The sequence below is a fragment of the Erinaceus europaeus genome, chromosome X (genome assembly GCF_950295315.1).
Source record: "Erinaceus europaeus chromosome X, mEriEur2.1, whole genome shotgun sequence".
Taxonomy (NCBI): domain Eukaryota; kingdom Metazoa; phylum Chordata; class Mammalia; order Eulipotyphla; family Erinaceidae; genus Erinaceus; species Erinaceus europaeus.
This window is the reverse complement of record NC_080185.1, coordinates 1,008,909-1,034,688: the sequence shown is the minus strand read 5'-3', so window position 1 is coordinate 1,034,688 and position 25,780 is coordinate 1,008,909. Positions and strand designations below refer to the sequence as shown.

The 25,780-nt window shown below is 55.2% G+C and overlaps 1 protein-coding gene across 2 annotated transcripts in view; it reads right to left on the bottom strand.

Annotated features, from left to right (window-relative positions):
- Window positions 1–250: 250 nt before the first annotated feature.
- GAB3 (GRB2 associated binding protein 3) overlaps window positions 251–25,780 on the bottom strand; it is a 67,647-nt gene continuing 42,117 nt past the window's right edge. The window contains exons 2-10 of one of the 2 annotated variants that reach the window (XM_060183190.1): window positions 21,352–21,655; window positions 18,967–19,186; window positions 18,243–18,715; window positions 10,729–10,784; window positions 9,764–9,980; window positions 8,576–8,657; window positions 8,177–8,279; window positions 3,926–4,039; window positions 251–2,928 (exon numbers count right to left, since the gene is read on the bottom strand). In XM_060183190.1, the coding sequence (XP_060039173.1) occupies window positions 2,815–2,928; window positions 3,926–4,039; window positions 8,177–8,279; window positions 8,576–8,657; window positions 9,764–9,980; window positions 10,729–10,784; window positions 18,243–18,715; window positions 18,967–19,186; window positions 21,352–21,655 (1,683 nt within the window). In that variant the 3' untranslated portion in view covers window positions 251–2,814. The remainder of the gene's footprint in view (window positions 2,929–3,925; window positions 4,040–8,176; window positions 8,280–8,575; window positions 8,658–9,763; window positions 9,981–10,728; window positions 10,785–18,242; window positions 18,716–18,966; window positions 19,187–21,351; window positions 21,656–25,780) is intronic. The other variant, XM_060183191.1, reaches the window with a different exon arrangement.

The following is a 25,780-nucleotide window of genomic DNA, read 5'->3' as shown; positions in this document are numbered from 1 at the left end:
GTCCCTGAACAAGGGAACACAAAGATTTGGAGGAGTCTCTGTGGAGACCGCTGGAGATGAAAAGCTCCAGACTCCACTGGCCACAGCTGAGGGGATGGTACCACACTTGCTGACCAGAAAGGCCACCCCAGCCCCAGCTCTCCAGCACTTCTGAGTGAAGTGCTCAGCTCTGCTTTTTGCCCTGAGGCTGGCGCACTCTGCACCAGGACCTCTTGTCAGTCGCAGAAATAAAACCAAACCGAGACATGGCAAAGTTTACACAAGGAAATGCTATTGATAAATGCACTTTCCGGTCAAGGGAAGCGTAGAGGTAGGAAGCCGGGAGCGTAGGGGTGTCTGCCAGGGTGCAGAGACAGAGCATAAGGGAACCAGCTTCCAGATCTCCTTAAGCTTTGCAGTCTATTTCTATTTCTGGGGTGGCCAGGGGGCTACCCAGGGCCTGGACACAGGTGTGGGTCTAGAGTGCGCGAACAGCCAGCCTGCAGAAGGGGGGAGTCTCACATGCTCCCTAGCACCCCAGGCCTGGCCACTCGAGGCCTTTGGTCTATTTTCCCCAACCTGAGTCCCCACCACTCTGCCTGGCTTGCTGGCTGGCCTGGGGATCTAGTGATCTGGCACCCAGGACAGCTGGGAGGCTAGGTCCTAAGAAAAGGGAGGTAGTGGCACAAGGAACCCTGGCAGGCAAGGCAGCTGGAGGGGGCACACGGAAGCAGCACTGCGAGCCTGCCGCTCAGCTGCTGGAAACAGTGGCGCAGACCAGTCTCTACCTGGAACTAGCAGATGCCCCATACACCGCGCTTCCAAGCCAGTTCCATGCTGACAAGGGGTGTCTTCAAAAGAGGGGAATGAAGCCCTGACTCCTCGTAAGGCTGTTCATGCCAGGAGTGAAGTCACAAGGATACGTGTTTCTCTAATCCGGGGCTTGGGGCACAAAAATGGTAGGAAGGGCTGCCAGGGAGGCGCTGGGAGAGTAGCAGAGCTCAGGGTCTGCCCTCAGACCTGAAGGCTGGGCCCCGCTCCCCAGGGGTAGGCCTTAGCCCCAGTGCCCTGGGCTTGTAGCCAGAGGGGACCACTGGCCTGTCTCCTTCTGCACATCCCTGACCTGGAGCAATGTCCTCATTGAGAGGTAGAAGGGAACTGGGTAGCAAAGTGGGGCGGCATGCAGCAAGGGGGCCCTGCTGACTCTCGGGAAATGGCTGCACGCCCCTCTCGTGGGCCACGGTGGGCTGCCGTACACAGCCATCGGATGCAGCGCCCCTGCCCTCTGCTGGGAAGCCAGGCAGGCCTGCCATCGAGTCCGGGTATCCTCTCTAGTGCATTCTGCTGCCAGCACAGACACAAGCTGCACAGGTGGCGGCAGTGGCGGCAAGGCTGGCCCGTGATGGTGATGCCCTGCCCATGTGGAAACGGGCACCGTCATTTGGAAAAGAAACTGAAGGCCATGCACAGAGCCATGTGGCAGCCCAGTCTGAAGCACACAGCTCAGCACGGCCTTCTGCCTCTTCTTGCCAGAGGCTCCTGCTCCAACCTCCCCCAGCGTGGTCCGGACACCTGACACCCGGCACGGCTACTTGGTGGAACCTCCATGGTGGCAGACTGCTGCTCGCACCTTGGCCCAAGCCCACCAGGGACCCAGCAGCCAAGGTTGCCCCATGCATCCTGTGGGGTGCTGGCTGTGAGCTGCAGGCGCCCTCTGGTGGCCCCACAGACACACGACGAGCTCGGGTCAGGAGTGCAGGCACAGCTCAATGCCCAGTATCGCAGCGGTGAAGGTGCCACCACATGGGGGTGCCTTGTTTGAGGTGCCCTTCACCGAATGCGGCTCAGTGCAGGAAGAGGCCTGTGCCTCAGGGAAGCTGCCTGCCCTGAACCTGTGTCCCTGTAGAAGGGACCTGGCACCCCCGCTGCAAAGCAGGGACCTTTGGCGTCTGGGGGCTGAGTCATCGCTGAAGCAGAAGGGAGAATTAGGGAACCGTCCGGAAGTCAGTGGCTTCGGATCGGTCCGTTGGATTTCCCACTGATAACTCAGCAGTGTGGTTCCCACCCGGGGAGCCAGAATGCCTTGTCTGAGGTGGTGACAGTTGTGCCTGTAGTAGCCAGCTTCTGGAAAAGCACTTGGTCCTGAGGTCCTATCCTGCTGTCACAGGAGAGGTTTCTATGACCTCTCCTACAAAGAAGCCTTGGCTGGCACTCACAGCCTCAAGTGAAGGGGTGGGGGGGGCGACCCTACTTGAGTCTACACGCCTTCCCAGCATCGTGGCTGGGGTCACTGGGCAGTAGAGGGCTTCACCAAAGCCCCCAGAGAAATGCATGCCACAGCAGCCTGAGCCCACTGGCTGTCGCTGGCGTCTCTACAGAGGTGTGACAGTCTGCACTTCTGGCCTGAGAAGCCTCTTGGGAAGACAGGAATGGCCGTGAGGGAGCTGGGAAAGGCCTGTGGCAGGAACAGCACCCAGGCTGTGGAGAGAGGACGGAGGCCCTATGCACCGGGTGATGCTTCTCCCAGCAACAGCACCTTCTCTGGGGCCCTGTGTGAGTGGGGTGAAACTCAAGGGCAGTGAGATGAGATGGGCCTTCTGGCGGGGCGGTCCCAGTAGGCCAAAGCTCCCTGGAGAGCTGCGATCACTTCTTGCTCACGTGGTTCCTCCCCAGCCTCAGCAGTCTCATCTGTGTCCTCTCCATAGCAGCGGGCACCGAGTCGAGCAAGGGCTCACAGGCGAAGTGCAGTTGTGCCAGGCTGCGAGGGCCCCCAACCCCCCCCACCCCACCCCACAGGCGTCGCGTGGCAACGTCCCCGTCCCAGCCACAGCCACCTCACGCCTTGGACTGCCGCTCGTCAGACCACTCCTGCTTGGTGCTCTGCAGCGCCTGCGTCTTCTGCTCGTCCACCTGCACATAGTCCACTCTGTGCTCTTCTGAAAGAAGCTTCTGGAAGGGAGCAGAGAGCCGGTCACTGCAGGGAACTGAGAATGGGCAAGACATCTGGGGCCCCTGCCTGTGGGCACCGGAGAGCAGCTGAACCCTCTTCTCAGCCCCTACTCTGGGCAGCACACCCTGAGCACAGGCCCCTCTTAGTGGGCACAAACCGTACTGGCTCAGGGTGGTGGCACAGGCTGCAGCACGCAAGGACCTAGGCTCAAGCCCCCAGGCCCCACCTGCAGGGGGGAAGCTTCTCAAGTGGTGAAGTTGGTCTGCAAAGATGTCTCTTTGTCTCTATTCAATAAGTGAATGAATAAATAAAATAAAAATTAAACAAAAAAGCTGCATTAGAGTTCAAGTCCTAGCCACAACGCCCTGGCTGTGAGTGGAGGCCTGAATGGCGGCTGCGTGGCAGGCATGGTGCTAGTGGCCACAGTCTGGCCCCCACCGTACACACCCACACACACACACAGACACAAGCACACGTGCATGTGCAAAGGATGGCAGCACAGCTCTCGGCTCTGCTCCTACAGCCCACCTGGGACCTTCCCCACGGCCGCATTCCCTCACTCCGAGACCTGTGCTTTGCTTGGGGGTGGGTCATGGTGTGCACTGATTCACGGGCTGCATGGAGGTCATCACTTTGCACCCCACTGTGCACGAGAACCTTCTCGAGAGGAGTGCAGCAGCCCCGCCAGCTCCCGTGGCCTCTCCAGAAGGTCCCCAGCTCCCACCGGGCCTCTGCACCTGTCCCCAGCCTCATGCAGCCTGGGAGGGCTGCTCTCCAGGCAGGTGTGCATTGGGAACAGTAAGAGCACAGAGAGCAGTGCAGGAGGCAAGGTGCCCAGGCCCCTCTCCCGACAGGAGTCAGGCTGACTGCTGCAGTCCCCTCCGTGCACACCTGTGCGCGCTGGACTTTCTGGAGGGAGCATGCATGGCCACCTCAGCAGAGGAGCCTACACAGAAACACACAGCCTGCAGACCACCAGCACCCGCCACCTCCTACCTGCTGCGCAGGGGCCGGGGACGAGGTGTTGAAGTCCAGAGCTAAGTAGTCCAGGCTGAACTTTTTTGTCCACATGCCAGAGACAGTGCTCACATGGCCGGCCATCCTGTGCTCCTGGGAAGCAAGACGCAGGCTCGTCAGTGGCCGCCTCAGTGCTGACGGGCATGCAGACCACACTAGTACCCATCCAGCAGCTGCCAGGCTCTGCCCCAGTGGAGCAGTCTGGGCCAGCCCAGCACACTGCTGCTGGTGGTAGGAATGGCATTGCAGGTGCACTCAGTGCCCACAGTGATGGCAGAAGGATGGGCACCCACAGGCTCTCCACCCATCCTCAGAACCTGGGCCCCAGGTGGACCCCGGGCTTGAGGTCTGCCGGTACTTCTCTTGGTTGCTGTGGCTGTCCCTACACACAGGACTGGCAAGCTTGGAATACCACCAGTGGGAGAACAGAAAGAGTTGCAAACATGTGGGGCAGTCTGGACAGGCCTCGGACCATGCTGAGGAGGAAGTCGAGCTCTGTGCGGCATGTGACACTCTTGACAACCCTAGACTGCCAGAGACTGCAGGCGGTGCCTTTTCTCCCAGTGTGTGTGTGTGTGTGTGTGTGTGTGTGTGTGTGTGTGTGTGATGAACAGATGTGTTAACACAGAGAACTGTCCCCCCAAAATGACTAGGGAGACAGCACAATGTTCCCAGGTTCAAGTCCCAGCACCACCTTCAGCCAGAGATGAACAGAACTCTGGTCTTTCTTTCTGTATCTCTTTCTCATTAAAATAAAACATTTAAAAGAATTCCACTAATAACTTACAAACCTATTGAAATCGGTGACTTTGAGGAGAAATCACATAGAATAATATTCATTTTGTTAAGATCTCTATAAAATACAGACATTTAATGTGACCAAAGAGCAGCCAGGGAAATGGCCCAACTGGTGAAGCACTGGACTCGCGTGCCTAAGGATCTTGGTTCGATCCCCAATACTGCAGGTACCAGAGTAAAAAATAAAATCTTCAGGGAATCGGGCGGTAGCGCAGCGGGTTAAGAGCAGGTGGCGCCAAACTCAAGGATTGGCAAAAGGATCCAGGTTTGAGCCCCCGGCTCCCCACCTGCAGGGGAGTCGCTTCACAGGCGGTGAAGCAGGTCTGCAGGTGTCTGTCTTTCTCTCCTCTTCTCTGTCTTCCCCTCCTTTCTCCATTTCTCTCTGTCCTATCCAACAACAATGACATCGATAATAACTACAACAATAAAACAACAAGGGCAACAAAAGGGGAATAAATAAATAAATAAAATTTAAAAAAATAATAAAATAAAAAATAAAATCTTCACAAAACGACATTAAGTGACCGAAGCACATGCCAATCACTGGAGTAACACCTGTGTGGTAGGCCCTGGTCCGCACTGTCTCGTTCAGATGGGACAAGAGATATCCACATGCTCACCGGCAAAAGCGGAACCCAGTGCCGCGGGCTCTGCCTCCTCTCTGGGCTGGGAGGTGTAACAGATGAAATGGTGGGCCACGCTCACAGGAAAATGAAGTGCTACTGAAGTCAGAAAAAGGCCAGCGGTGGTGCACCAAGTTGAGTGTACTTATTACTAAACACAAGGACCCGAGTGTGAGCCTCTGCGCTCGAACTGCAGGGGAACACTTCATGAGCAGTGAAGCCTGCAGATGCCTCTGTTTCTCTCCCTCTCAATCTCCCCCACCCTTTTCAATGGCTCTGTCCTATCAAATAAAATAGAAAGAAAAAAGGGGGTGGCTCCCCATCAGCTGGGGCCCTAGTCGGGGAGTCCTGTGATTCCCACACAGACATGATGGGCCAAGACCTTGGGTAGATCCCTCTCTCCATTATCACTGGTCATCTCCATCAGGAACTATATAATGGACCCCCTGGGGGACCCCATAAGACCTTGCCCTCAATGTGTTTCAACAGTGGTAGAGAATGTTCCATCCTCCGAAGGGGGGTTAGTTGACATTCTCTATCTACCACCTGAAGAAGATGGGTCCTGAAACTGGTGCAACTCGGAATGTTCCTAATGATGACCACAGAGTGCAAGTTCGGACTTACAGGGATGTGGAGGTCACACAGGCTCCTGTGCTGAATATGGGCCCCAGATCAAATTGATGGGGTTTACAGTCAACAATATTTATACACTTTTCCCATACTTGGGAGCTACTGCCTTCCCTGATCCAGCTTCCTAGTCCTTTTTCCAGCCATGACATCATCTCCCCAGACAATAACCTGGGTCCACCTGCATATCAGATGTCAGGCTCAGGCAAAAACTAATAAAGCCATGGGCCACTTTGGAATATACCTACTAGCTATTTCCAAAATCTTCATCTGCAATATTCCAGCCTTTAGGCTCATGATGAATCAACAATTAGTTTGGCTTTATATGTTAACTCTTTTTTAGCCACCAGGTTCCAGATGCTACCATGATGCCAACCGGACCTCCCTGGGCAGACGACCCCACCAATGTGTCCTAGAGCCCCACTTCCCCAGAGCCCTTCCCCACTAGGGATAGAGAGAGGCAGGCTGGGAGTATGGATCCACCTGTCAACGCCCATGTTCAGCGGGGAAGCAATGACAGAAGCCGGTCCTTCCACCTCCTGCGCACCATGGTGACCCTGGGTCCAAACTCCCAGAGGGATAAAGAACAGGAAAGCTCTCAGGGGAGGGGATGGGATATGGAGCTCTGGTGGTGGGAACTGTACCCCTCTTATCCTATGGTCTTGTCAGGGTTTCCATTTTATAAATAAATAAATAAATGAAAAACAAAATTTTTTTAAAAAAGGGGGTGGCTGCTAGGAGCCATGGATTCTTAGTGTCAGCACCAAGCCCCAGAGATAACCCTGGTGGGAAAAAAAGGCAATCAGAGGAGACAGGTCTTTACACGTGCTCGCTGTGGCTCAGCCAGTAGAAGGTTCGTGTTACGGTGTGCAAGGACGTGGATTCAAAACCCCAGTCCCCAACCGCAGGGGGGAAGCTTCATGAGTGGAGAAGCAGCGTCTCAACTCTCTCTTTCTCTACCTCCCTCCCCTCTCAGTTGTCCTCTGTATTTATCCAACGTCTGTAGACAAAAATATCAAAAGTAAAACAATTATATAAAATAATTAAAACACATGCTTCTCTGGGGCTCGTTCTTAGCTGCTTCCCTTTGGCATGTGCTCTGCCCCTCGACTGATGGTGCCAGGCTACCGGCACTGATGGCAGCCTCCCACCGCATGGCTTCAGTGAAGCGCTACTCCCTCTTGAGGGCTTGCAGGTGGGGATGGCCCACTGGTGTCGGAGGGACTGCACTTGCCTCACTAGCTTTCACATCCACTTCCCTTGTCAGCTCCCAGAAGACTGAGCACAGCTGTTCAGCATCCTTCGTAAGTGTTTTCTCCTAGAAGCTTCCCAAGGGCCATTACTAAGTGTGAAAAAACAGAGCTGTACATGAGTCACTTTCCATCTGCATGCGCTGAAGCGCGCCTGCAGCAGTACTTGTCAGCTAGACAGGCCAAGGGAGACACTGGGTTTTGCTGGAGACGCCCATCTGCAGGACTGTGCATTGCCACATCCTCACGGACAGGGTGGAATTATCTGCTCAAACTGACAGGTACCACAGCTCCTTCAGCTGGTCTTTCTAATAGGTCTTTACAAACAGATGTTCCCTCTTGAGGTGCTGTGATTGTCAGTTACAGGTAGGCACCGTCTGGTCACAGGGGCTGATCGTGGGCAGCGTTGCCCCAGCCCTTTCTCGCTTCAAACACTCATGCTCTTGATAGCATGCAAGGGGAAGAGGGAGGAAAGGGTGAGAGAGAAAAGGAGGGAGAGATGTGGACTCGGAACAGGTCTGCAGATAGTAAGACTCAGCCCTCCCCCGGGACCCTTCGGGAACCTTCTGCAGCAGGCAGGGCAGGAGCAGCAGGCTCAGGACATGCAGAGAAGTATAGAGGTACTGGGGGTCAAACAGGTCCTCGAAGGCCTGGAAAAGGAATTACTGGCACTTCTGTTCCCAGTTCCATGTGCCTGCAACCCTCAAAATGACACCAGGAGCTGACTAGTGAAGGGGAGAAAACTAGCTTCTTGCATGATTCAACAGGACTCAATCCGTGGCGCCAAAAAGGGAAAGGGGAAGGCAGCTTTCAGTATGGATGTGTTCCCAGTGTGGGAAATGCTGTGCGGGGCTCTCTGAAGGCTCTGCTTCCGCTAGCGTCAGTGCCGGAGACGTGGATGGGGTGAGAGACAATGAAAAATAGACCATTACCATTGGGATGTAGCTTTCTTCCTCTTCTCTGGAAACAGGGCTGGCAAAAAATCTCGCAGAATTAAAGCCATTTCTTTCTGGAGAGAGAAAGGTGCTTCGATTGCTACAAAATAAATAAATAAATAAATAAATAAATAAATAAATAAATAAATAAATAAATGTTAAAGCAATGTCTCACAGCTGCTCTGAAAGGCAGCCAGCAGCGGCTGGGGCCGGGGGGGGGGGGCTCCCCTTCCAGAGATAGCTTCCTTCCGGCCCCAGGCACAGTGGTGGGGAGACAGACCTGCAGCTCTTCCTGCTTCAGGGCAGAGGGCTCCAACTGGGGGCCCAGAGAATGCCCCCCATGCCAGCTGAGGTGAACAGAGCGGCCTATGGCTGTGTGGAGGGGCGAGGACTCACCAGGGCACGGTGTGCGTCCTGCTCAGTGCCGCGTGCTCCCGGATGGTGGACAGGCTGCGCAGGTCCAGCGGGGGCGGCCGTGCTGCGAAGGGACACAGTGGGCCATGTGGTGAGCTTTCAGCTGGGGGGGGGGCAGAGGCGGGTGATGGGCACCGTCTGTGTGCAGCAGGGCTGGTGATGGGTTTGCAGGTCACAGACAGGTAGGGTCACGGTGGAGGGCCCACCGTTCAGTGGCTTTGCCTGGCACCTGTGCCAGCACGCACTGCAGGTGTGCTGCTATGTCCACAGAGCAGATGGCAGCGAGTCTACTCCTTGTCACAGGCATAGTCGCCAGGCTCTGCTACCCCCCGCCAGTCCAATGCCCAACTTGTGGCCCTGCCTGGGACACTCTTCCCTTCTCGGCCATCCCTGGGGTCCAGGGCAAAGCCCCTGATTGGACTGCCCTCTCCACCCATGGTCAGGGCCACGCCTGGGTCTCCCACTTCCCCTTCACACCAGCCAGCCCACCACAAGCTCACTCAGCCCTCAGTGTCGCTTTCCCGAGTGTTGTCAGTGTCTCACACGGCACAATCTCACCACCCAGTGCTGACTTCTTGGGGGAGGGCGAGACTCCAGCACGAGGCTTTCCCTGGTGCCACTGTATTCTCACATGGCGCTGGGGGCTCACGCCCAGACCATGCATGGCATCTCCAAGAGGAGGGCATGGTGACTTCCCCGAGCTCCAAGGATGGGCCTGTAGGCTGCTCTCCTCTGGGAGTCTCCTTCCAGGTGCTGTGCCCATCTCCCCGTGCAGAGGAGCCCACCCCTTTCCCTGAGGGCCACACACTGTCCCTGGGCTCCACGTGGATTTGGCAGGCGGCAGTGCTCCATCCCCAAGGGGCCTGAGAGACGTGGGCAGCCGTGGGGCCAGAGGCCTGCTCTTCCCCCCACCCGGCTCGCAGTGCTGTCACATGACGGTCCCTCTGCTGGTGGCCCAGGCCCTCCTGGCAGCCCTGAACAGTGCCTGCCCGGCCCTGATGATCAACATGGTGTCACAGGGTCTTCCACGTCTGTGCCAATGAGCACACGTGGCTGGCTCCTGTCCTCACTGCCGCTCTCACGCCTGGCTCTCAGGGAGCAGCCAATGGCCTCAGCTCCTGCGCTGCCCTGGCGGGTAAACCCTTCCCAACCTCTAGGGCAAGGACTCACGTTTCCTCTGTGGTTTGAGGTCCCTATTCACAGGGGGAGGCTCCAGGTCCACAGGCAGCACCGGCAGGGGGCTCGACAGCCCCCCAGAGCTCATGGGGATGTACTCATCAGAGCTGCTGGCAAGGCCCAGCCGGGACCTGACGTGGGGGCCCATGGGCACGTAGCCATCCTGGGCCCCGCTGGAGGCTGACGGGGACCCTGGGGAGAACCTGCAAGGCTAGGAGACAGCAGGCACAGGTTACACGGCAGGTGGCAGCAGGCTGTGAGGTGGCACTGGGCTTCCAACAGCCCTTGTTAGAAATCTGGCCTCGGGGAGTCGGGCGGTAGCGCAGCGGGTTAAACACACGTGGCACAAAGCGCAAGGACCGCCCTAAGGATCCCGGTTCGAGCCCCCGGCTCCCCATCTGCGGGGGGGGGGGGGGTTGCTTCACAAGCGGTGAAGCAGGTCTGCAGGTGTCTGTCTTTCTCTCCTCCTCCTCTCTCCATTTCTCTCTGTCCTAGCCAACAACGACGACAATAATAACTACAACAATAAAACAACAAGGGCAACAAAAGGGAATAAATAAATGTTAAAAAAAAAAAAAGAAGTCTGGCCTTCCTGCGGTGAGTGGGAGCAGCCACAGTTCCAGCCACGTGGAGTCAGGGGGAGGGGAGGGGAAGCACTGCCGTCCCAGCGAGGTGAACACCCACACAAGAGAGAGACAGGGTTGTCTGTGCCCGCACCAGTGCAGGAGCTGCAAGGCGCCACCTTGCCTACACTCGGCAAGCATCTACACCTGAAAACCTACCATCCCTCATGGAGCTCAGGCCGGGAGTTCCCCACAAAAGGGGGACAGATGGACAGGGCCTCAGTGCCGAGCCCCAGCCACGCAAGGGAGCACGCACACACAGGTCACTGGTGGCGGCGGCGGGGCTGGAGGCGGCGGCGGGGCTGGAGGCAGCAGCAGCCCAGGCGCTCCACTTACCAAGTTCAAACTCAGCCGCTTGTCCCGGTGCCGTGAGGACGGGCCCTCCGCGTCAGCTGCGGGGAACAAGGCAGGGCAACACGGCATGAGCCCGGGCTGTAGGCGGCCGGGAGGGGCTCCACCCCGACACCACACATGTCACATGGCACGCCAGAGAGGTGCTCTGGTCTCTTGCCCATGAAATCAATGCAAAAACCCATTGAAGGCAGGCAAAAGACATAGGGAGCGGAGTGCAATGCGACAAGGAGACCGGCTCTGAGCATGGTCCACCAGAGGCCCACCACATCAGGCTCGGGTGCCTGTTGACAGACAGCAACTTCTTTCTGTGAGGCCAGAGATTAGAGCTCAGAACTAACCAATGCCCCTAGCATTCGCTGCCAGTTTCCAGAACCCAGAGCCGATGGAGGAGGGAAGAGGGCAAGAAGCACTGTGTGGAGGTTGGGAGGAGAGGTGACAAGAAAAATTGCCAGTTCTCTGCTGATGCAGGGCCAGGACTTGCCGAAATAGTAGGTGCGACTCGGGCTAGGCAGGTAGGGCGCAGTCAGGCCAGCCTGGACTAGAACCTGCGGGCAGGCTGTGCTGAGTGGGGCCTGGCCCCGCGGCCCTGCCACATAGCCGGTGTGACGCCAGGGGCTGGGCTGGGCGGTGAGCAAGGGGTGCTTCTGAAGCAGGAGGCTGCGCACAGTGCATGCAGAAAGAGGCTGCCGGCTAAGCGCATGCGTGGCCATGCACAAGGACCCAGGTTTGAGCCCCCACTCTCCACCTGCAGAGGGGAAGCTTCATGACTGGTGAAGCAGGGCTGTGGGTGTCTGTCTCTCTCCCTGTCTATCGCCTCTCCCCTCTCAACTTGTGTCTTCTCAAATAAAATGGAAGGAAAAGAAGAGTCAGCAAAGGGCACCCAGAGTACGCCATCCTGGGGCTTCCCAGCACCGGAGGTCCAGGTCGCGGCTGCGGAGAAAGCAGAGAGCTCGGAGGAGCTGGCTGCAGGCCGCTTGACAGCTAGTGGGAAGCTGCTCTGGGGTGAGAGCACTACTATGTCCACGTGACAGCAAACAAGCTACTGACCCCTTGTGCCTCAGTTTTCTCATCTATAAAATGAGACCAAGTGTACAGCCTGTGTTGCAATCCCGCTGGAAGGCTTGGCAGAGTGTGTACAGCACAGAAAGTCCTGAGCAAGGCCAAGAAATGCCCAAGGAGGCTAGCGATGGAGACTGAGCCCCCAGCTCCCCGTCAACAGACCTCCAAGGACTACAAGCCTTGTGCTAAGTGAGGCACTGCCCAGGGCCAGAGGGTGAGGAGTGGAGGGCAGAGTGGAGGCACACACAGGCCGCAGGCATCGCAAGCCCTCCATGGCCCCAAACCACTTCCCCACACACCCCCCCACCACCTTCCAACTGTTTCCCCTTGTCTCTTGTTCCTCATCTCAGTTTCTCAGGGTCCAAACCATGAAGCCATTGTTCACTTCCTCAGGAGAGACTCCACCCTCCACACTCGGCCATTGGCCGGCTCCCCGGCGGCTCTTCACTTGAGCTCTTCACTGGCCTGGTGACTTGTGGTCCTGCTTCTGCTCCAGCCCGCCCTCAGTCCATTCTGCACACAGCAATGAGTGTATTCAGATGTAAGTCTCCCTCCTGCTCAACTGTCTGCAGTTATCCTAACTTGCTTGGAACCAGAGCCTGCGGCCTTGCTACGATCTCCACACCACCCGGAAACCATGCTGGTGTCTCTCCCGATCACCTGATTTGCAAAGGACCCACAACGCTCTGACCCAATCCCTAGAGTGCTCAACAAGGACAGTCGACATGAAACTATATTGTTTGGCCTGTGACACATAAAGGCCTCGTGTTTGGGATTAAGGTAGCAGAGGAGGGAGGGGAAGCTGGAGTTATATCAGAGTAAGGCCGTGCCGACAGAATATGACTCAAACTCCTGGGGAGGAAGAAAGAGCATCAGAGATGGCAAACAGGCCGCTATGAAACATTTAGTAAATACTGTTCTGTGTGTGTATGTGTGTGTGTGTGTGTGTGTGTGTGTGTGTGTTTACTCCAAACTATTTGAGAGTAGGTTGCAGTAATGAGAGCCCTCCACTCCAAAATACTTCACTGTGCATCCCTTAAGAATAAGGGCATTTGTGTTCTGGGAGGTGGCATTGGATTCTCAAGCATGAGGTCCCAAGTTCAATCCCTGGCAGCACATGTACCAGAGTTATGTCTGGTTCTTTTTCTCTCTTCTCCTATCTTTCTCATAAGTCAATAAATATTTGAAAAACAAATCAAAAGAAACAAACAAATCTTTGCTATTACTGCCATGCCTCTATCCAACTCAGCGAATGGCACTGCTGTAGCAGCATAACATAACAAGCATAGAGAATCGCTTGATACTGGAGACATCAAGTGGTGTCCTCTGTGGTTAAACACTTAGATCAACTGTCATCTTCTATCTCACACACACTTCTTCAATCATGGAGAAAGGAAGGTAATTCCTACATGTTTCTGTATACAGAGCAGCCCTTCATAGGAGACTAACCAATCCCCACCGTCGACCAAAAGCACAGTGACTTCACAGTCCACACTCAGACATTGCTGCTGGATTCTGGGGACAGTGATGAGGGAATCTGGAGCTAACAGATTTGACCACTGAGGCAAACTTCTGAGAGGAAAGGCCACGGACACACCTGGTATGAGACCGCTCTCTGCATTAAAAGGCAGATAAGTATAGATCCATGGTCTCCAGCAGAACTGGTGGCAAGAACCCGAAGCAGGAAGGAGGTGGCGCTCACCACACCCTCACCTGGCTGTGCTGTCTGTCACCGTGAGGAATGTCCACTTTCTTCTCCCGGTTAGTTTAAGGTATACATGTATATGCAGTTCTTTTTAAATCATATAAATGACATTTAGGAGTTAACAGTCAGATTAGGCACAATAAAGGGAAACTTTAGGTGGGAACATCCTCAGAAAGACAGATGCCAAAGTTCAAAGTCAGAGCAGAAAGAGGTGGGAGGGTGGGCGGTAACGCAGCGGGTTAAGCCGCACATGGAGGGAAGCACAAGGATCCCGGTTCGAGCCCCCGGCTCCCCACCTGCAGGGGAGTCACTTCACAGGTGGTGAAGCAGGTCTGCAGGTGTCTGTCTTTCTCTCCCCCTCTCTGTCTTGCCCTCCTCTCTCCATTTCTCTCTGTCCTAGCCAACGACAACAACAATAAACAACAAGGACAACAAAAGACAACAACAACAAAAAAGAGGTGGAAGCTGCCATCCCCACTCCTCCCCCCACAAAAGGAAAAAAAAAAAAAAAACTTCTGGCTAAAACAAATGAAGATAATATGAGAGAGTTATGGGGGCCGGGTGGTGGCACACCTGGCTGAGAGCACGTTACAGCACGCAAGGACCTGCGTTTGAGCCCCCAGTCTCCACCTGCAGGGGAAAGCTTTGCAAGTGATGAGGCAGTGTCACAGGAGTCTCTCTGTCTCTTACCCTCTCTGTCCCCCCTTTCCTCTCCATTTCTGGCTATCTCTATCCAATAAATGAATAAAGAGAATTTTTTAAAAAGAGAGTTATGGGACATCAACAGTTGCATCATAAGGTTAGAAGGATCAGAGAGAGACAGAGAGAGAAGAAAAGGGGACAGAATGCTTACTTGATGAAATGTCACCTGAGAAGTTCCCTCTAAATTAAGAAAGGAGACACATGCAACACACACACACAGCTTGAAGAGCTCAAGAAAAATGAATCCACAGTTAAGTTCAGCAAGGTGCATATTAATGAAAATGATAGGGGCTGGGCATTGGCGCACTTGGCTGAGAGCACACACTACCTTGTGCAGCAACCCGGGCTCAAGTCCCCGGTCCCCACCTGCCGGAGAGAAGCTTCACGAAGCCGTCTCTTTGTCTCTGTCCCTCTCTATTCCCCTCAAGTTCCCTTTTCCCTATCAAATATAAGGAGAAGAAGAAAGCATTAAAATTTACAAGACACACAATTGGTCCAACCTCTGTGGAGAACAGTCTGGAGAACTCTCAGAAGGCTAGAAATGGACCTACCCTATGACCCTGCAATTCCTCTCCTGGGGATAGATCCTAAGGAACCCAACACATCCATACAAAAAGATCTGTGTACACATATGTTCTTGGCAGCACAATTTGTAATAGCCAAAACCTAGAAGCAACCCAGGTGTCCAACAACAGATGAGTGGCTGAGCAAGTTGTGGTCTAGATACACAATGGAATACTACTCAGCTGTAAAAAATGGTGACTTCACCGTTTTCAGCCGATCTTGGATGGACCTTGAAAAAATCATGTTGAGTGAAATAAGTCAGAAACAGAAGGATGAATATGGGATGATCTCACTCTCAGGCCGAAGTTGAAAAACAAGATTAGAAAAGAAAACACAAGTCGAACCTGAAATGGAATTGGAGTATTGCACCAAAGTAAAAGACTCTGGGGTGGGTGGGTGGGTGGGGAGAATACAGGTCCATGAAAGATGATGAATGACATAGTGGGGGTTGTATTGTTAAATGGGAATCTGGGGAATGTTATGCATGTTCAAACTATTGTATTTACTGTTGAATGTAAAACACTAATTCCCCAATAAAGAAATAAATTATAAAAAAAAATTGGAAAAAAAATTTACAAGACACAGGAGCCAGGCAGTGGTGCAGCTGGTTAAATGTGCACACTACAGTGTGCTAGGACCCGAGATGCTATTACAGAAAGCATGCCTTCCACCTTCTGCACCCTACAGTGATCCTGGGTCCGTGCTCCCAGAGGGGTATATGAAAGGGAAAGATGACCAGAGCGTTCTCAACTCCAATTCTATTGGGACCCGGGGGGGGGGGAGGGGGAGAAAAGATACTCAGAAATAATAGGTGGGACTTAGAATGGAAGAGAAGGCAGGACCACAGAAAAATGAGTACATGTATGTAATACAGGAAGATAGTTATAGAAATAACAATGAACACATATCTGCAGCTTCCAGCGGAGGGAACAGGGCCACAGAACTCTGGTGGTGGGAAGAATGAAATTACATCCCTGTTATTTTATGATTCTGTAAATCACAAACCACTAATAAAAACTCTTTAATTTATAAAAAAAAAAATAGAGATTAAAGGGGGTTGGGTGATGGTGCAGCAGGTCAAGTGCACGTGGCGCGAAGCACAAGGACCCGCGTAAGGCTCCCGGTTCGAGCCCCCGGCTCCTCACCTGCAGGGGAGTCGCTTCCCAGGCGGTGAAGCAGGTCTGCAGGTGTCTGTCTTTCTCTCCCCCTCCCTGTCTTCCCCTCCTCTCTCCATTTCTCTCTGTCCTAGCCAACAGCGATGACAACAAAAGGGGAGGGGAAAGCCTTTAGGAGCAGTGGATTCGTAGTGCAGGCACCAAGCCCCAGCAATTAATTACCCTGGGGGCAAAAAAAAAAACAGTAAATAGAGATCAAAGAGCCTGAAGACTGCTAGAGCCAAGCAAAGAGCCTCCTATAAGGGAAACGCCATGAGGCTACACACTGACTTTGACACAGGAGCCCTAGAGGCTGGAAAGGACTAGCAGGATCTATTCGATGCTTTGAAGGGAAAGACCTTCACTCGGGCAGTCATCATCACTAACACAGAACGTCGAGAAGCACAAAAGGGACTTGTGAGAGATGAAAACCTAGGATATCCACACCTATGGGCAGAGGGACAGGCAGCAAGGGAAATAAGCAGGTGCCAAGGGAGAAGATGGTCTCAGAGTGAAGGGCTGAGGTTAATAAACCGAGCCTCCCATGCAAAAAGCTAGCACCAACACATTTCAGATATGTGGGCCAAAGAGCTCAGTGTGCGGGGCCTGCCTTGCCATCCATGTGGCCCAAGTCGGAGCCCGAACAGCACACGGGAGGCACCGTGGCCCTGAGGGAAGCGCCAGTACGAGTCTCTCCCGTCTTTCTAGACGAATGAACGAATGGCTGGGATGGTGAAACAGCAGGTATTACCTGCCTCCATAAGAAACCAGTCAGCTAGTTAATCAACCACTAAGATAGGAAAACTGAAACAAAATAATGAAATTCGCAACAAAGAGATGAGAAACACAAAGGGCACATGACAGATGTCAACTAGAATGCCAAGTCTAAGGTGATGGGCGGAGGGGAGAGAGCGTCGTGTGGATTTACCTTTATATTATTATTATTATTTTGCCTCTAGGGTTATTGTTGGGGCACGGTGCCTGCACTACAAATCCACTGTTCCTGGTGGCCATTTTTTCTTTTTCTTTTCTTTTTTATTGGATAGGACAGAGAGAAATTGAAACGGAAGGGGGAGATAGAGGGAGAGAGCAAGATAGACACCTGCAGACCTATTTCATGGCTTGTGAATTGAGCCCCCTGCAGGTGGGGAGCCGAGAGAAGCATAATGTTTATGCAAAGAGATTCTCATGCCTGAGGTTCCCAAGTCCCAGGTTCAATCCCCCGCGCCACCAAAAGCCAGAGCTGAACAGTGCCCTGGTAGAAAAGAAAGAAAGAAAAAAGGTCTAAGGTGCATGTAATCAGGAGCTTACAGAAGAAACAACCAGAGAGGCAATGAGTAAGGGACTCAAGCTTCTAGCGGGCACTATCAGGCCAGAGTGACCTTTTTTAGCAAACCCTGACACTAATGTCACAACCAGGGATCTTTGGGGCAGTCTCCATTAGGGGCACAGATCATAACATAAGCTCAAGAAGAGACATCTGCAAAGCAGAATGAGTGACCTCTGGAGACAATGTCCTTCAAGATACCATCAAGGTCATTCCAGGAATGCAAGGCTGCTTTCGCATTTTAGAAACAACCAGTTGACAAACTAGCAGGACAAAGAAGAAAACTCATAGCTCCAAAAGGATTCTGGGGGGAGGCTTCTGGCTGGGGGCAGCAGCGCACGGCCCTCCAGTGAGGGACTCGAGCGCAGTCACCCGGCTTGTTCTGTGGGGGCCACTCCCCCATCAGCCTGACATGCCAGTAGCACCGGACTAATTCTCCTTGTGATCTTGGGCACTGCTCTGAGCACTGTGCCTCTCTCTACTGAAAAGCTGGTGGGCACTGTGTGGAAAAAACAGAACAAAAAGGAAGTAGGACACGTCCTGGCATCCTGCCTGCGGCCCCCTCAGTGGTCTCTCTCTCCCCCATGGGTAGTTGACGCCCTACTTACTGTCCTGCAGGCTGAGCTCATGCCCCCAGCACGCTGCAGCTTCCTGTGTCCACTGGCACCCATGCTGGACTCACCGAGCCACCAGTGGGCACTCATTTCAGTGAGGGGTCACGAGCAAGAACAGGTGTCGTGGTCATGACTCGGGGACGTGTGCCAGGGTCACTCAGCCCCTCAGTCGGAGAGGTTGCACAACTTGAGTGAGTCTGTGCCCAAAAACATCTGGAACCCCTCTTATGGCTGTGGACACTCCATAGGCCACAGCCTCTTTCAGCACCCTCGGGGCCCATGTCCTGGGGGGTTAGCTGCGCTCAGGCCGGAGGGCACCATGCCCAGGACGCTGACCAGCCGCTGTGTCCCCACTCAGCTCTGACACTCACCTGCGCCAGTGCTCACGCCTTCCAAGCTGGACAGGGAGATCCTCCTGGGGACCATGTAGCAGCTGGGCTTCTTGCTGCCGTAGCGGCTGCCCCACAGCGGCTCCTCTCGCCACTCCAACAGGTGGCTTGGCTTGGGGGGTCTGGGTGGTGGGGTGGTGGGTACCGAGTCCAGCTCCTTCACCCCATAGGACAGCACCCCCTGGGCCTTGTCAGCCTGAAGGCTGGAGCTGAGGGACGTTTCCAGCAGTCTAGAGGAGGACACGGGGTCCCTGGTAGGCCTTGCACACTCGCGGCCCCACCGCAGGGCCTGCGGCCTGCACAGGCCCTCCTGAAGCCCACTCCCGGGGCGGGAGGCAGCAGCAGGCAGGTGGGCAGATGCCAGTGGCTGCAGCCCGTCCACAAACACGTCATCAAAGGAAGTCTGCTCCAGGGAGCGCTCTGAAGTGGACCAACTGTCGCACCTGGCGGGCAGGCTGAGGGAGGAGAAAAGTGGGGAGAAGACTGATATTCAACAAGCACCACTGACACCACCCTTGGTAAAGAGCAAGGAAGCTGTGCACCCCCAAACCTGGGCCACCTCAGGGGAGACTGGCACAACCCTGACAGCATTAAGCTTTGCAGCAACTGAGCCAAATAAGTGCGAGGAAGCTGGGAGGGCTGAGGATAGAGCTATCAGAAGCCCAAGAGACAGAGCAGAGAGCGAGGGGCCTGGGCGTGAGCATACCTGGCATGGGGCAGTCTTCCCGTCTCACAGTTGGACAGAATCAGATAATCAGGAAGGGAGAGAAAGTCTGACTCACTTCCGCTCTCCTCAGGGGCTACGGTCCCCAAGCTCGGGTCATCTCTTGGCAAGGGAGAGCCGACTGCAGGGGCGGCGTGCAGGGAGCTGGCACGGGACGGCTGCAGAGAGCAGGGCGTGCGAGCCAGGCTCTCCACGGGATCTGCTGGAGAGATGGGACCCCGGGTCAGCGCCGAAAGTGGCCGGAACTCTCGCTCACAATTTCCCAAACAGCATCTCCAGAGCCAAAGGGAAGATGCAAATCACAGCTGGTGTTTGTACTGATGGAGGAGCCATTTCCCTGAGCTATAAACAATGTCTGGGAGAGGAGGCCAATGTTCCCGGAGTGAAGTGTTGAATCAATCAAGAAGGAAGAGACCCAGCATTCCTGGCCTGAGAGTGCAGAGAGAGCGTCTACGCGGCTTCTTGAGGGCTGTCCGCCACAGCCCTGCACAAACATACATGTGCACACACGCTGCAAATCCTTGCACACGTGTCTCTGTATGTGCGCAACAACAGGCCTGAGCATGCATGTGTGTGCACACAGCAAATGTGTGCATTCACATGTTGTGTGCACATGACAAATCCCTGTGTGCATATATGCACTGCTTGTGCCTGTGCGAACATGCACGGAATAAGTCTGTGTGATCCACAAGTGCAGATCAGTGGGGGGGGGGGCGCGTGCCTGCCATGCTCACATGGCAGACCCTTGGTGTCACGGGTGTGTGTATAGCTGGGTGGGTCTGTTTGGGTGGCTCCTACTCTGGGCCCAAAAATGCTACTGACTCAGTCTGTCTCCACAGCCGTCCCTGGAAACCTAGCATGCAGGGACGGCGAGGAAAGTCGAGGTGCCTGAAGGCCTCTGCAAGGAGCGAGGGCACATCTGATTCGTGCTCTTGATTTCCCTTTAAAAGCCTTGGCAGCAGCTGAAGATTCTGCACCAGAAAGGCAGGGACCTGGGTTCAGGCCCCGCTCTACTACCTGTCTTCCGGTTGCTGAGTGTGTTTGTGTGTGTGTGTGGGGGGGGCTGCAATGTCCTCAGAGTCACATTCTGTGTCTGCTCCTCCTGATACCAGCAAACACAGCTCTGTGTCTGCTTGTGATTCCTGGCTGTGGAGGGGCTCAGGAGGTGACACTTCTATGTCAGGCAAAAGGCAGAAAGGCCCCGGGGGCACTATTCCTGCCGCATGGCAGGTGGGAACTGCTTCATATCCTGAGGCCCCGGGCACTCTGAGCTCATCACTGCTCCTCAGTGTCTACACTTTCTGGCTGGCTGGTGGGGAGAAGAGAAGGCACACCTCCACCCACATGCCTGGAGGGGCAAGCAGGTCAGCTCACACACCACATCACATCACCGCCTAGTGGCACCGAGGAGAAGCGTCCAGCACCCAGGCAAAGGAAGTGGGTGCAGATGACCCAGCATGGGGCGCTCAGGTTTTGTCTGCTAGATGCAGGAATCTGACTCAGAGTCCCATGGTTGGAGGATCAGGACGCGGTGCAGTGGTGACAGGGAGTCAATGACGTCCAGATGGGATGTGAATCACAAGACTAGGTATGTCACACCCAGAATCTTAAATGGGAAGGGGAGGGAGAGGGAGAGGGAGAGGGAAAGGGGTAGTGGGAGGGGGGGAGGGGAAGGGGGAGGGGGAGGGAGAGGGGGAGGGAGAGGGAGAGGGGGAGGGAGAGGGAGAGGGAGGGGGAGAGAAGCATTTCTGACAGCGCAGATGAGATGGCTCTGAAATTCCCTGAGTTCAAATATGTGTGCAAGAGAGGCCCAGGGATCACTTGTTTCCCAAGAGGGGCCCCAATGGGAGCTCTTGTCCCGCCCAGGGACCATGGTTGTGGAACATACGAGGTCGTCATTCCCGCTAGTGTGTGTGGCGTGCTCTGCCTGCCATCCTCTCATACTACAGAGCCCACTGTGTAGACACCAAGCCTGAGTACCACAAGAGTCTGGAAATGGGTGCGTTTTGACTATTTCAGGGAAAGACACCAACAGCAGCAGCAGCTGGGCAAGCTGTGGCCCGCAGTGTGCCCTCTGCATGTGCCCACTGCACATGTTCTCTGCAAGTGACTACAGTGAAGCCACCTCCGTGTCTGAGGACGGAGTCACCCGTAAAGCTCGGTGCGGCCCATTTGCCCCTGGAGGCCAGCACTGGGGAGGGAAGCTTTCTTTAGCAGGGTGCACGGCTCACTATCTTCCCACACCTTGGCGAGGCTCCGGGCTAAAGGCCGACACCACACGGGCACACCGTGGATGGCAGCGCACTGCTGTGGGGCCTCTCCTCTGCCTGTGGCTCTCCCCCACGCTCAGAGACAGGAGGTTCTCACCTGCGCCACCCTGCAGATGGCCAAAGTTGCACACCTGGGTGATGCTGTGCACCCACACCTGCATCTCCTCCTCCGTCTTGGCCACCAGGTAGAAGGTCCGTGCCGCAGTCTTAACAATGAAGACAAAGCGGTTCTGAAACTCCTTGCGCACAAAGCCAGGCCCTGCGTGTCTGGACACGGCGCAGTCGCTGAGGTCGATGGCGCGCAGGGGCTTGGTGGCACGCTGGCTGCGATAGTACTCCAGGACATCTCGATCTCCGCTCATGCGTCCGCGCCGCAGCACGAACCAGCGCCGGCGCCAGGCCTGCAGGAAGAGCGACACTGAGTCACAACCGGGAGCGGCGTGGCGTGCGCGTCCCCTCACAGCCTGTCTGCAGGAAGCCTCAGGATGGGACTGGGGCGAGGGGGAAGCCCCACCCACAGAGAGAGGATCTGGTGCAGGCCAGCACAGGCATGTGAGCCAGCCCAGTTGCGTGCTTGCTTCTTAAGAACGTTTGTCACTGAAGACTGGTGTGAGGCCGGTGCAAGGTGGTAGCCTACGTTTGGCTCTGGTGCAGAACCGAATGTCCCAGGGGCCCCACTGTGTGCTAGGCTGAGAAACCGCCTCCCACAGGGCATGACTGGAGGCCGGTGAGCCTCAGGATGCGATGTGGACAAGACTAGCAGAGCTCCATGGCTGCTAGTTCCTGCGGCTTGACCTAATAGCTTCACCAGAAGACACTGGCTCTCTCCCTCTCCCTCTCCCTCTCCCTCTCCCTCTCCCTCTCCCTCTCCCTCTCCCTCTCCCTCTCCCTCTCCCTCTCCCTCTCCCTCTCCCTCTCCCTCTCCCTCTCCCTCCTGTGGTGCTGGTGAGCAAACCTAGGGCACATGCTCCACAGGACCGCCTCCTCAGCTCCGAGACCCACTTATCCCCAGCAGAACCCACCCATCATAGGTTCGAGTAGGCTGAGGCTGAGCGTGGCGGTGAGGTGCTGCGTGGATGGAGAGACTCGATGCAGGAAGCCTAGAACTTGGGGGCCAAGGAGTGGCCTCAGAGGAGCCACTGCACTCACCCCAGACAGGGGATGAGGGAAACACTTGCCATAAAGGCCGGTGCGGGTGCAAGGGAAACAGTGGCGACCCTCGGTGCCCGTGCTCCCTCAGCATGGGGGGAGGGGTTGCAGCCAAGACCTTGAGAATGAGACCTAGTGACACCGAGAGATGCTGGAAGTCTGTGTCCAGCTTCACTTCTGACATATCTGTCAGCCTGGGGTTTAGCTTGAACCTCAGAGCTCAGGCAGGGGTGAAAGCCAGCCCACCTGTCAGGTTCTTAGGGACCTCCCTGCCCAGGGACCACAGGACATGAGGGCAAAGGTGCCCCAAAGACCCTGAAGGGGGGCACAGTCACATGCGATGACTGCTGTGCCTCTAAGTAGAGGCCTTGAGGAGACTGTGTGGGGCCCCGTGGCCCATTGTAGAAAGCACTCAGGAGGCCAGCCTGCCAGGGGTGGGGACAGCTGCCCACACGATCGATACAAGGCACGCGGATGAAGGCCACGTGTGCCTGCTCAGGAAATATCCCTACGGAGCCTGGAGCACCCCAAACTTTCCACTTGGGTAGGGAAATGTAAAGAGGAACTTCCCAAAAGCTGTCGTGAGAGAGGAAGTCCCAGCTGCTGCTCTAGTGTCCCGGAGACCGTCACAACCTTTCTCATCAGCCTTCCCGCCACCGCCACCGCTGCAGTGCTGCCTGCCCCACGGCTGCCGGAGCATCTCCAACAGCGCGCCCACAGCAGCCTGCCAGCCCCTGGAAGTGTTGGCGCTCTTTCTAGAACTAAGGGGAGGCTGTTCTTGAGCTTCTCTGGGAAGACGTGTCTGTTTCTGTGGACGTGTTGGAGGAGCAGTGGGATCCCAGCCCCACTCAGAATGGGTGACAGCCACTGTCACCCTCCTATAATCACAGTCCAGCTTGCTGGGTTCCTGGGTTCTTGCTGCCTGGCCTGAGCTCGGCTGTGTCCCCCCTAAGCTCATGTGCTGAGCTCCTGACCCCAGGACTTCAGGTTCTGGCTGTATGAAGAGACTTTCCAGGCTACAGTGATGTCAAGGGCCAAGCCAGAAACCAGCCTGGTCCTTCCAGGAAGGGGACGTTTGGATCCAGAGAAGACAGTCGCCAGGAAGAGACAGAGGTGAAAAACAGCCATCTACAAGTCCCAGCGAGGGACTGGGCTCCTCCCCTCACAGGTGACCCACTCTGCCCATACCTGACCTTGACTTTGGGCCTCCAGAGCAGGAAGTCAATCCTAGCTTGTTGGAACCTCCTGGGCTGTATTTTTTGCTATTGATCTGAGCTGCCTCTCCCCAGAAAACTGCTCCTCACAGACACCAGGTGGCAGCCAGTACAGCCAGTTGCCCCTGGGAGAAAGGAAACAAGAAACCCCACCCTTCAAAGGAAGACCTCGAAACCCAGACACTCGGCAATAGAATCTTTACAGTGACAGGCATGAAAATGCTGCAAATGTGAGATGTGACTTAGGGGAAGAAAACCACTCAACAGGGAGTCGGGCGGTAGCGCAGCAGGTTAAGCGCACATGGCGCAAAGCGCAAGGATAGGCCTAAGGATCCCTGTTCTTCTTCTTCTAACGTTGGCCCTTCTTCCGTAGCCAGTCAACAGCGTCAGGTTGAGCCTGATGTCAAGTTTCGAGACCTCCTTTGAATCTGGAGAGGTGGCAGTCGTTGACTATGTGGGTCATAGTCTGTCTGGAGCCGCAGGGGCAGTTCGGGTCGTCTCTGGCTCCCCAGCGATGGAACATAGCGGCGCACCGGCCATGGCCTGTTCGATAGCGATTGAGGAGGGCCCGATCATAACGTGCTCCCCACCTGCAGGGGAGTCACTTCACAGGCGGTGAAGCAGGTCTGCAGGTGTCTATCTTTCTCTCCCTTTCTCTGTCTTCCCCATCTCTCTCCATTTGTCTCTGTCCTATCCAACAATGATATCAACAACAATGACATCAATAACAGCAACAATAATAACCACAAGAACAACAAAAGGGAATAAATAAAATAAAGATAGATTTACTTATATAAAAAAAAAAAAAGAAAACCACTCAACAGACATAGAGAAGAAAGAGACAGAGCGGAAGGAATCTGCTGACGGGACGCACGCAGGAAAACACAGAAAGACAGAAGACAGACCAAGAGCAAAATGCGCAGGTGCGGTCTCCGAGTGACAAGGCCAGTGACAACAGACACCGACGACAGCCACCTGCCAAGGAGCTAGAGGAGACATGAACAGATGCCGGGGGGCTGTTCCAACGCACCTTCCTGCACCTCCTCTCCCAAGAGCCGAATTCACCACAGGCTGGTGCCAGTGCGCTTGAACAGCTCAGATGGAGACCAACAGCTGTGTGACGACCACGCCACCTCCCTCACACATGCAAGTGCCGTCACATTCAGTACTGACTGCAGGGCTTAGATTTAGGTGTCACCGCTTGCTCTGACACGCGCACTCACCCTGTTCTGCGCCTGTAGCTGCACGCTCTCCTTGGAGCTGTGTGACGTTAAGGGCACCGCCACCGATCTCAAGACAACTGAATTTACACACCGAAGTGTTTCTTGTTTGTTTGGTTTTTTTCCTCCTTGTCACCAGGGTTGCACTGCCAAGTTGACTTTTTTTCTGGTGCGGGCAGAAAGAGGGGGCACAGCCCGGCACCTGAGCCTGTGAGCTGCTTCAAGGGATGCTGTTCCGGAACCTCAGAGATGCACCGTGGACGCCGTGACACCCCTACTCTCACACAGCCACCTGGCCCCTCCCACAACACTCTTAACACATCGCAGACACCCACCTCTCCCAATCACCCTGCAGCCACTCTCAGCACCCCCAACCCTCCTGACACAGATCAGACATGGCGCTCTCTTAGTCCCTCCCCAGTACTCCCCAGCACCTGGATAATAAGACACAAAGTCACTTTATGGTAACTTCCAGAAAAGAACATCTCTCCTGAGCATTGCTGGCCACGGAGCATCTCACCTCGATCCCACTTCACCCCCACATCCTCCTTCCTGCTCCAGGTCATTGAGATGAGGCTAGTCAGCCATAGTGACTGCCCCCCCCCCAAGGTCTTTCGTTCTGCTTGGCGTTTTAATAGACGGGCCTCAAGGTGTGGTGTGTCTATACTGTCCTCCGCATAGCCTGGGCACTCAGTACTGCCCTTTGTTCTGCAGGCGTGTGGGTCCTCATGGAACTACTCGGCTCTGCCCGCCCCATCTGTCAGCATGTAATCCCTTGTCACACCACACGTGACAGTGGGCAGCTGAGCCTTTGTCACAAGACGTGGGTCCCAGCTGCCATTGACAGTGGCAGCGCTGGGCTCTTGCACTCCACCTCCACACACAGAGAAGCAGCTGCTGACTGCCAGCGAGTTTCACTTCTTGGGTCGCAGAGGCAGATCTC